Here is a 12,270-nt window from a genome sequence, read left to right as displayed (position 1 = left end):
ATACTTCCAACTAAGCTGTGGTCAGTCCTAGCACCTCCTTCTGAGATCCTTCTAGGAATTATTTAGTGTAAGGAAATACATGGCCCTGAAACATAACTGATTTTTACCCCCATAAGAAGAGTAACTTTTTTCTTCCATTCTGCCTTTCTTGAGGCCCCTTTTCATAAGAGGTGTGATTCATGAAGGGCAGAGTGAGGAACAAAGTCACCCACCTTTTAATTCGTCATACACTGTCTGGATGATTATTGTAGTTATGCGCAAACGCCTCCTCAAGGCCCTACCACACCCAGGAATGGCGAGGCACCTAGCCCCCCACAGCTTCTAGATAATATGGAAACATTTCAAGTGCCCCATTTCTGAACACTGATTTCACCAACACTAGAGTTAAAAACTACTCAACGCATGTTTGAGGCTGATTCAGAAAAGGGATGACTTTTTTTTAACATCTGTCATAATCTAACCTGATGTAATATTTATATAAACACATACACACATACACATATAAATAAATAGACACATACATGTATATATAGATAAATAGGCCTACATGCTGACTTACACATATGAGCTAGCAATCTGCTTTGTTAGCGCTCCTAGCCTACTAGTCTCTAGAGTGGGCTCAGGTGGCTGATGCGTTAACTCAATAGCGTCCTTAGAAACCTACAACATTCTAGGAATATTAGGGCTGTGGCTAAGCCCTCAGTAGCTGCACCAGCTTATAGTCATTTATTCCAGCGCTGTAATGTTACCCAAAACTATGTTTAGTCCTGTTTTAAATAATTAAAACGCTCTGCCTTTGCTGCTTCCTGTAGGAGGTTATACTGCAGTTAATCTTACCATTATTGAGTTTTTCTTGATGTTTTAATTTAATCTTTCCTTTGCTCTAATTTCATTATTTGTCATCATCTGCTCCCCACCTGAACATCCTCGCTCTTGCAGATCAGAGGCCTTGTCCTCCACCACCTACCACCTTGCAACCTCATTTACACTGGCACAGAAGGAGGGTTAAATGCTACCGTGCTGACAGCGTGCAGCGTTCCTTCCAACATGCAGGAGTGAACAAGAGTCAGGGACTCAACAAGGATTCTCGGTGCTGCCTTTCTTATTCCTGATTTACTGTGGAGTGGTAAACAAATGACTTCATCTCTCTGCACCCATTTCTTTATCAGTAAATAGCAATCATGGTAGCCCTTGTCTAAAGCATTATTGGTGCATTTAATTGCTATCAATCAAAAAGCATTTTTGGGAAAAAAAAAAGAAATCAACATTTTTAAGGGGGAAGGAAGTAAGGAGGAAAGCCAGTCTTTGGGGTTTCTGGCTGGCTGCTTGAGCTCAGATTGTCAAGGCAGCTATGGCCTTTGTTCTCTTCCACAGAAGAGGAATCATTGTTATCCTTGCTCAAAAATATGTGGCTTGCCTCTTCTGCCATGACCTTGGCAGGTGCTGCCCCATGCAGTCAGTATCTCAGCACAGACTTTCAGAGGACAAAGACAGCCAAAATTAAGGAAGTCTGAGCCTAGGGGAACAGGGCTAAAAATATTTTTAGTGGAGGCATTAGCTCCCTTTATACACTGATTTGAAGTAGTCTGAGTAATGCTTCCAAAAGCACTTGAAAATATGCTTGTAGAAAACCTCCCTGGATTGCCCAACACAGCTACATCCCACTATGAGAGCACTGTGCGTTCACTGGAACAGAAAAGACAAGAATCTATTGCCGTCGTATCAGTGGTTGGTAGGGCATAACAGCATCCTTCAAATGAAACACAGGGAAGAAAGGAAAGCGTTTGCACAGAAGAGCATGGGAACTACACTACAGCCACTTTTTCCTACAATAAAGATAGACAATTAGCTTTACTAAACTGCAAGGCTCTTTATAACCTTTATATAGCAACTTATAAACCATTGCTGAGATAAGGCCAAGTCAATCCTGAAAATTCCTAGGCCAGAACTTTAACTGAAGGATTCGGACCATTCTCTCCAGCCATCCTCAGTACTGCCCTGTCTTACCAGCATCCCTCCCCCTTTCCCCAGAGCCATACACATACATTGATATAGACAGAAAAACCAGCGCATATCCCCGCAATCCTGGTCATTCCTGATGCATCTGGAAAGGGGCTGCTTCAGATGTGCGCTGCCTCCGTGAGGAGGAGCGTCCAGAACCATAAGTAGGTTCTAGTCCTGATACCTTTCTAAAAGGTATCAGGTGGTACAACACAGCCTGATTAGCACGACTGCTCAACAAAATATTGGTAGTATGTTGGCAGTTAATTTCAAAAGCCTCCCCCTTCCCCTAATTCCTTACAACTTCTTATAGTTTTAGAAAAGTTCATTAAAAAAAATAAAAACCAATTGTTTGTACAAAAGGCAAGTGGAAGGCGATTATTTTTTCAGTCTTTCCTAAAGCAATATTAAAATATCAAAGGAGAAACACCTTTTTCTGAGCGTTTTGTTTCTTTTCCAAGGCCTTTTCCAAGGGAGAAATATTTTCACAGATTTTCCGCATACTCTAGTCTCTTCTCAACTGGCATTTGGCTGCTAATAGAAGGCATCACACCCAATTGGCAAAGAATGATGAGAAATACCTTTTACACCTAGGCTTTGACTTCCATCTACTCTTTCTAAAATCCACCTTTTACTTAAAAATCTTAAGGACATCAATAAAGAAAAGGCTACAGATAACATACGAATAGGCTACAGATAGCACATCATGGTACATAAAAATTAAAGAATTAAAAAACGTAATCCATCCTCCTTTAGCACAAGATCATTCACTGCAATATATTGCATTGCTTTCTCTAGATTAGATTTAAAATTCGCCAAGGAAAGGACTCCCACCTTGAGCTGGAGAGCTTATTCAAGAATAATAGATCTCAATGGCAAGGATTTTTCCCTTGCTGTTCAGCCATAATTATTCCCTTATTTTTTCCTCTCTTGCTGCCATTATAGTCCCTTACACCATGTTAAATTACTCTCCTTTCCACATTGCAAGTTAGCTGCCTACAAGCATAAGAGGAATATAAAACCTTCTACAGCAAATTCTTATCCCAGAGACCACTTTTGTCTGTCAAATAATTATCATTTTTAAAAGTGAACAGGAAAAATGTAAACTAAAACACGTGGTTTTGGTATGGAATTAAATTAAGAGGCAGTTCAAAACACATCCTTCTTTACAGTTGCCAGAAATACTAATTTGAATCAACGCTACTTGTTTAACTTGCAACAGTTGATAATATACTAGTACTGCAAACCAGCATTTCTCATTCTAGTTCAGACAGCTTAAGGGGTGCGCACGGAAATCAGATTAATATCAGCTAAAAAAAGCAGTGTTTCTTCAAATATTTTGCTTTTTTAAGTAATGAGGTTGTAAACACGTTGTATCTTACATGTACCATAGAGCATATTCAGTATATTAAAACACATATTTAATTTATGGGTTGCAAACATCCCTTGGACCCTATAATTTTTTTTTTTATGTTGGACTATGGCAGAGTTACAAAGTCAGCATTCATGGATGGCTTGTGAACACTGCCAGCTTTGAACTGAAGACTTTATTCTGCTTTTAAAATTAGGTGAATAATACACCTTTTCCTCATAATTTGCCAATGAAATATATGGGTTTTTTTAAATCACTTCTTTTTCTCCAACACTTTAAGCAACTGCACTACATATATGACTTCAGAGCTCGTTTTTAGGCTTCACATTTAATGATGCCACAAACACTCTTCATAATGGTTTTATCTTTCTAAACTTTAAAAGGAAACAGAAGGCAGTGTGCACATTGATTACAGCTAGGAGAGTTAGCATCAGGAACCTGTGTTCTACTCCCGATTGTCTTGATGAATTGTTAAGTGACCTCAAAGAAGTCATTTCACCTCTCTTTGCCAATTATAGAATTTAATACCTCTCTTTCAATAAGTGAAGCTCAATTCATGAACACCTACAAAATACCAGAGAGAACTTCTGAGAATGTGTACCAGAAAAGTACTGCTACATTCAGAATGCAAAAACTGTGCCAGAAAAACTTCAGGTGGATCAGTCAAAAGACCAGGTGACAAAGAGCTTGTGAAAAACTCCTTCTTGAGTTTCGTTCTCAGTCAATAGTCTGTTATTTTGTGTGTATATGTGTGCATGTGTTTCTTTTCATTTTGATTTAAACTAGTGCTAGTCACAGAAGTCACACGGCTGCCTGGGTGAGAAGTTAACAACCATATTGAGTGCTCTTCTCCGTTCTGTTGCAACTATGACTGGGAGCTCCCGCTGGCTCCTTGGACCAATGAAGTATCTTACAAAATGCGTGTGACGGTATATTTTTGATAAATCAGTAAGGCATTCCAATGCAATGGTGTTTTCTTTAGGAGTTTTATGTTATGAGAAGCTCTCAACCTTATTATTTTCTATTTTCGTACTATAAATGGGCTTTGCTTACGAACATTGGAGGACAGATACAAAATGTACTGTATACAACTGCAGGTAGCTTCATTTGAGAACAACTTTCTAGCAGAACCAAGTTTTCTGTTGTCTTCTTTTGGAATTGTAGTGCATATGTTGAAACTTGTATATCATTTACAGTATTGAGTCTTGTGCCACTGCTGTACCTGATGTATCCAATCTGGATTAAACAGAGTATGTGCCACAAATACCAAGATGATGCTGTAGATTTCTTCTAAAAAAAATCTGGGATGTTCTTTTGGAAAACTGTGGGTGTTGGCCTAAGCCATTCGAGTTGCATTTAAATACTAACAACTCTTACTTAACCATCCATTAATGAAAACAGCAAGATGACTGAGATGTTACAGGAGAGCAGTAACGCATATACCAAAGTGCACCTCCTACGGTACCCTCCTGTTGAACATTAAGAGTTGCAACAAAATTTATCTTGGAAACAAAATCATTATCGTCTTGGCCTTTTCAAACCACACAGACAAAATCTAGGGAAGTCCCCTCCCTGGGGTAATTTGTGACACAAAGGGAGTAAGTCAGAAAAAGTACAGAAAGAACAATAAATATCTCATGAGGAGAAGTATTTTATTTAAAGAGCACATCTTACAGCCTTTCTTTTAAAAGGCAATCTCACCTTGGCAATTCTGTTTTGGCCAAAGTCTTGCATTCTATGTTGCAGATAGAGATTTATTTAAAATTTTAAAAAAAGTCTTTAAGTAGAAATTGAAATTATTTATTAAGTGACATGTAACATCCACCAAGGTAGAGCTGAACAGAACAGCTTAGAAAACACTTTCCTGTCTTGCAGTAAATGCTGACACCCACTAGGAGCCACCATCGCCCCAGCTGCAGGGAAACCAACAAACCCAACATCCGACAGCAACCCTGCTTGCCCGTCTTGTGCTAAATCTCTATGCCACTTGTAGCCTAAATCAGTCTTACAGTTCTGCACAGAGAAGAAAGTGAATTGAGTGGTACAAAGTTTAGACCTACCACTGCACAAAAAAGTCAAAAGCGATGCCAGGGACACCACAAGATTTGCCCAGGGATTTTTGCAAGAAGATCAGGAAAGCTCAGGCAGCAAGTAATTTATGTAAGCTGAGTAAAAACACACTGCATTTCTCAAAATGAAAGCTGCTGAAAGTGAGCAATCAAGTAACCTTGAAGACATCCATGTCACCAAATTAAAGCAGCAGCTCTCCTTGGAAGTACAGTGCATAGTAAAAGTACTAAGGAAAAGTAAAAAGTAAAAGCATAGTAAAAGCACTTTCCTACTTAATAAGGAAAAGCCAGCCTTGCTCTGCTCAAGGAAAAAAAAAAAAGCAGACTGTATCTGCTCTGGTGAATTTTGAGAAATCAAAGAAAATAGCTGAAGAAATCTGTCCCTATGATCCCAAACATACTAAAGCTAGAGGACAAAGTTTCAAAATTCGTGCAAAGTCAACCTAGGGTCAATACCCTACCCCAGTACTCTCATCTTTTCCTGCTTCAGGACAACTACAAAACAGTGCAATCCAAACAGGAAGTACCAATTAGTTTTAGTACTAATAGGTAATTTCATTTCTAATTAAAGCTTTCCTGTAAGTGTGGCAAGTCTGATATTGCTGCACCCAGAGGGACAGACCAATTATGACTGCTGCACATTTTCTACATAATTAAACCATCCTCTACTGCACAGCTTGCCATACACCTAGCCATAGAAGTGTTACTTATACACTGTTAATTAACTAGTTTTAAATTACGAATACAGGCATTTAGATGCAGGTTTTACTCTGCCACTTAACTGGTATATAATCAGTGCCTGGTGCTTAATAAGAGAATTACAGAAAGTGGAATGGTCTCCAACTATAAACAGTCTATGTAGCCACATGGTGAATTCATCTCCACCCAAAAGTCACATGGAAGACATAAGTCAAGCACATAAAACTAGGGGTTGTTTGTATTCTCCCCTCAGTGAAAATTTCTTGCATGCAAGTGGCTGCCTTTTAGATTCCTTTGCTGGCTTCAGATTGTAAAGATTGTGACTAAACATCCAGCTGTCTTTCATTTCCTTTTATTAACAACTTGTTGTAACACCACTACTGGAATGCATGTAAAACATTTACCTAGACACAGCTCACTTACAAAAAGACAACATTTTTCTTCAATCTTAAACAAGGTCTGTTTATGTTTGTCAATGTACTTGTAGACCAGCAGTTATGTTTTCAGAGATAATGTCCATTCATTGTACAACCAGCCTCGCCCTAACAGCACGGTCATTCGTTAGTCACCACTTTTCAGCAGTTCCTGAAGATAGACTGAGTTGACATGATAGGCATTCATCCAGTTAAATTGCCTGTAACTCCTCCTGTAGTGAGACACTGCAGCATAGTAGTTTTGCCATGCTTGGTAATAAGATTTCCAGTAGTTTTTGAAACTCCAAGCTTCATACGGAACACCATCATCCCAAGAGCTGCAGGAGCAGTCATCTTCAGTTCTTCTTGTGGAAGGACTAGGGAATTGATGGAAGTGGCTTTTCTTTTGTTTAGCATTTTGTTTCAGAACTTTCTTTTTCACTTTATTTTGCTTTGGGACTTGTGATAGCTCCTGAGGCTTCTCTAGCGTAGGACAGAAGCCTGCATGACCCTGACGCAGTGTGGAAACAGCATTCTTCTGTGTATCTGAAAATGCTTCAAAGCACGAGTTATTTTCCCTACTACTGGAGGAAGCCCTGGAACTGTACGAACCATCACTGTCAACAGACACACCACTGTTTGCTACCATCTCTGTATTATGTTCCACCTCTTTCCACTCTACATCACCATTTTTGGGGACCTCACATTGTTCTCCTGGGCCTGAATAGCTCCTTAAAATTTCAACCTCTCTCTCCAATCCTTCTTTGATGAAATACTCATAGTCTTCAACAAACCCTAAGAAGCTCCAGGGATTGTTCTGTTGGTTTTTGAAAGAAGACAAGCATGGAATTCTGGGAAGATTTTTTTTTAAGGCCTCCTCATCTGTAGACCGAGTGTTATGTTGCTCATCAGTTCTGGAGACAGTTTTAACTTGATTCTTCTGTTCTGTGTGGCGACTGGAAGTTTGGGGTTTTCTACTACCTTTTTCTGTATTTGCAGAGTTTGTGTACTTTTTTACCTGCTTTTGCTTCAGAGCCTTTTTTGGCCTTTCTACAGAAGAATTATCATCTGTGAGATTAGAAAGAGGCTGGGGTACCTCTGCAAAACTGTTTTGGACAGGTTGCAATACTGGTTCCTTTGGTGTAAGGCACACAGTGTCAGAAGTCACTGAAGCACCTGTATGTATAACAGGTTTGACTTCTACCTCCCCATCTTCAAATTGATCCATCATTCCAGGAAGTATAGGCTCTGCACAAAAGGGAAACAAACAGGCACTCAATTAAGTGCATCCCTCTAGAACTCAAGTGAGTACCGAAGAAAGGTTTGCAAAATTGCAGGTAGGATGTTAAGACATGTTAAGTTAGGGCTACAAACCAACACCTTCAATTCTTGAAATAGCTCAAATAGCCAGGACATTTTCTTCATGGAAAGCATCAAAAAGTTGATCAAGACAAGCAGCGCTGCATTACTTGTCACCTATTTTTCATATCCTACTTAATCAGATAAAAAATTAGACTTAGGTAAGGCGGCAAATGCTACGTTTCCAGCAGAATGGCTTCTGGCAAAGCAATGGTAGCAAATCTTCTGCCATTTCAATTAGTCTTTCTTCCTCCTACTGTATCTTACAGCCTGAGAAAGGCTTAATACTATATTTCTGGAAATCCAAGAAGTTACCTAGCTGCATAAGCAACAGCTGGATGACAAGTTCCTCTCCCTATCCATAGGCATGCACTAAGTTCATTTTCTATGGCGTCGCACAACTGCAGCAGTTACACAAGCAGTCATCAGCACAGATTATGAAAAACCTGTGCCAAAACGAATAGATCTTCAGCAGAGAAGGTACATGTCAGCTCCCTAGGGACTTGTCTGAAGCTTTGAATAAACAGAAAACAACTAACAAAACACCCCCAGTTGTATTCATAGGACAGAGCACACCTGGTAGAGGAAGAAGCTGAAGATTACATTTCTGAGCAATTTTCATCATTGTGTTTTCTTCCTCCCCGCGGCAGCAGTATGTCACAGATAAGCCTAAAGTTCCTGTGATACAACAGAAAGTGTCATTACCTAACCACAGCCAGTGAAGCTAGTGCAAGCTCAAGAAATCCACATGACCATTTTTACCAAAGCGCCCAGCTCTGCCAATACGATGCATGTATGTTTCCCAGTCTACAGGTACATCCAGGTTGATAACCAGATTCACTTTTTCAGCATCAATTCCACGAGATGTCTTGAGAAAGCGAGGAGGAGAGGAGACAGATAACTGAATATGCTGAACAGATCTTTAAATAAATACAACACATTTGGGAGCAACTGCTCATATAGTAACTTTTAGTTGTTACAATACACCATGAAGCACCCACAATTTTCCAGCCTAAAATAGGCATATTACACCAGGACCATGAAAGCTGGGGATCACCTTGCTTATGCCTTCTACATATCAAATACAAGCAAGCGTGTTTTTTCCCCCAGCATCAAAAAAATTCGACCTGATAGCATGCAGTCATCTTTTCAAGACAGGACCTTGAACAATCAACTGAAGAGAAAAATACATCAACCACAAAGAAGCTGAGAGCACCTTGAGCATAACCACTGCTCTGAAGTTCCTGGCATGTTACTATTGTGAGCACACTGTACTAGATAAACAAACTATAGCTCCTATCCAAAGTGAACAACTCTACTCCTCTGAAATATCTACAAGCTTCTGCAAACAAATAGATAAATTAAAAATTATTTTTGAACCAGATGAGGAATGGAGGACAATTTCTAGGTTTCACAGCGAAAATAAGTCACACACAGTGCTCAAGTCACATGCTTTATCACGGTACACATTTATGTTCTATTCCATTCAGAGTCAAATCTAATTCTCTGAAGTAACTTTATGTACAATACTCATGTATGCTATAAAATACTAACTCACCAAGTCTGTGGAAATCAGAACTCTGCAGTGGAATTGCTTTAATTTAGCCATAGCATCAAGTCGTTGATTCTGATTCATGCTGCCTAAAAAGACAAAAGTTAGAAACAGATTACATTCTTGAGTTTTATGCTCTTCACATTCTGGAAAATACTGCTCTGTAAAACTGTAGATGAGATCAGAAGTGAGATTGAGAGAAACTACCTCACACATCAGTTCCAAGTGATTAAACAAGCAATGAACAAAGACTTGAAAATAAGGAAATCCATTACAAAAATAATTCTTTTGCTTGTTTTTAAAGATAAGCCAATTATGTAGATACTTAACCCACTTGACTAACGCTGACATTAGGCAAATTTTACTTAAACACTAAGCCATGGAAAACACCAATGAGGTAAAAATTCAAAGTTTCTCATAAATATTATGTGCCAGCTATCAGCTTTTCATAGAAAAGCTAAAATTAAAAAAGATTTGAATTCAACATCTGCATTCCAAAGAAGCACTGCTTCAACCTGGAAATATAAGTAAACTTCCTCTTTACAAATAAGCCAATGCATTCATCTGGACATTCACAGAAATGACTCTCAAACAAATCTCAAAACAGGAAAAGTTAATCAATGTAAAAATTATTACATCCTAAAGACCTATGAAGTTTCAAATGCTATTCTTAGTTATTTAACCAGAGGCCATGCAAACTAAGACTTAAGATTCATAGAATCAGAAAGTTTTGAATGGACCTACCTGAAATGCACCCAGCAGGAAAGCCTCTGGATGTTAGTATTTCAGCTAGATGTTGAGCCCTGACAGAACGTACACAATGAAATTGTAAATAAAACCACAGACCTAACAACCCCTGTGCATTTCTTGACAACAGGCTATTCTTTACAGCCAAAGATTACATTCCAAAATTATCACTTTTACCTTTATGTATAGTAGAACAGTCACCTTACAGGTGGAAAATGACAACAGGACATCAGGTCTCACTGTACTCTAAGCAGCATATGAGGTACCTTCATGCTAAAGCATTCCTTTATTTTCAGTATTTCATAACCGAAATTTGCATACTGCTTTGATACCTTTATAGATGGTCTATATAAGTTTATCCATTAATTGATGTTACAGCCATTGCTTTTGAACATGCTTTTTACACATTTTATTTCAAATTTGTTACCTGCTATGCAAATTTGAGAAGACTAAGGCTTGATTAAATGGAACCTTGCTGAACAACTCCTGCAGGTGCTGGGTTTTCTCCTCAAATGTTTTATGCGGAAGTGGATGGGAATTCACAATCTTGTAGTACTGCTTCAGCCCTGAGCACAAAACCAAAAATACTACCATATTAAGGGTTTCCATAAAAACATGCACAGCACTATGCTGGCTGTCAACATGCATCACTGCTGCTAAAACAAACACTTTAAATTTAAACAAGCACACATGTGCTGAATAAGAACTTGCAGGACAGGTTTTTCTTAAAAGGCTGAAATGTTTCTGGAAGTGACAGAACAAACAAAGTTACATTCATCACTGATGTTTTAAATACATCAATACTGGGAACAAACACTTTGTAAGCTAACCAACTCACCTGTGGAGAAGAAGTATGAAGCATCACAAATTTTAAAAAGGTGCATGTTTTGGTTTTAGTACACTCTTCTTAATCTATTGGTAACAACATCAGTATAAACGAACTTCTACTTACCAATGAGACTTGGATCAGTAGGGTTCAACCTCACAAATGTTGGCTCTCTCATGTACCTGGTCAAAGCATTAGCTAATGATTCAGGATAAGTAGCTGAAACAGCAAGCATCTGTTTATTGGCTGGTAGCGATGAATAAATCCAACTGTGAGATAAACAAATGGAAATTACTAGCAAATCTTCATCTAATCTGTTGATAAATGCACGAGAGGTGTTTTTCTTACTTGATTTGTTCCTGAAAGCTGCCTTCTTCTAGAAGCTTGTCTGCTTCATCAAGAATAAAAAGCCGGATACTGGCTGTATTCAAGTAGTCCAACTCTATGAGCTGTTTTATTCGACCTATATATGAAGCAAAAAGTAAAAAGAAACTTGAAAAATATTAATCCAAAGGTTCTAATGATAAATTAAATCGACAATTTTTTTAAAAAGTTAATAGGCTGTAAAAAGGGCATATTTAGAATAATCTCTCACTAAAAATACCTAGTCTAAATGTCTCTGGCACTGGCCTTTAAGACTACCGTCTGTTATTAAAAAAAGGAACGTGGATTTCAAAAGCACCAGTTATTTTACAGTGAAGTATCACAGGGTATCTGAAGCACAAGGAAGCACATCCATACCTGGGGAGCCAACTGCTATGTGGCACCTCTTCAGCCTCAATTTGTCCTGGTTCAAAGGAGTCCCTCCAATGAATACATGGCATTCCAAGCCCTCCATTTTTATTCCAATAGTTGTGATTACAGCATGAATCTGCACAGCAATCTCTCGTGTAGGAGCCAAGATCAGAATCTGAAAGGGCCAAGGATTAACTCTGAAAGCTGCAGAACGGTTCCATAAGATTAAAGCCCAGCATCGAGTCGTGATGATTTCAAACGCCCTATCCCACAGGCAACAATGCCATTTTCCCAAGAAAAGAGAGATTCTCTCTCACAGAGCACCCCCCCCGCCGCGTACCGGTAAAGGCGGGCGCGGCCGGCGTGCAGCAGCAGCCCAGGGCCGGGGCTCACCTGCGTGGCGGAGCTCTCCAGCAGCACCGCATCCAGGGCGACGGCCGAGAAGACGCAGGTTTTGCCAGTGCCAGACTTGGCCTGCACGATGAGATCTGGAAAGA

General features: G+C 39.2%; 1 protein-coding gene across 1 annotated transcript; it reads right to left on the bottom strand.

Moving 5' to 3' along the window:
* Positions 1-6,702: 6,702 nt before the first annotated feature.
* Positions 6,703-12,265, bottom strand: DDX20 (DEAD (Asp-Glu-Ala-Asp) box polypeptide 20; the record flags this gene model as incomplete). The annotated part of the gene is made up of 10 exons (XM_010288902.1): positions 6,703-7,802; positions 8,490-8,591; positions 8,676-8,781; positions 9,472-9,554; positions 10,210-10,268; positions 10,640-10,778; positions 11,165-11,307; positions 11,387-11,501; positions 11,780-11,948; positions 12,167-12,265. Coding segments are annotated over 10 exons (2,115 nt in total), but the record flags the coding sequence as incomplete, so codon positions are not given.
* Positions 12,266-12,270: the final 5 nt, after the last annotated feature.

This window comes from Phaethon lepturus, unplaced genomic scaffold (genome assembly GCF_000687285.1).
Source record: "Phaethon lepturus isolate BGI_N335 unplaced genomic scaffold, ASM68728v1 scaffold356, whole genome shotgun sequence".
In the NCBI taxonomy this organism is placed as follows: domain Eukaryota; kingdom Metazoa; phylum Chordata; class Aves; order Phaethontiformes; family Phaethontidae; genus Phaethon; species Phaethon lepturus.
Note: the sequence above shows the minus strand (reverse complement) of the source record. Positions and strands in the feature narration are given on the sequence as shown.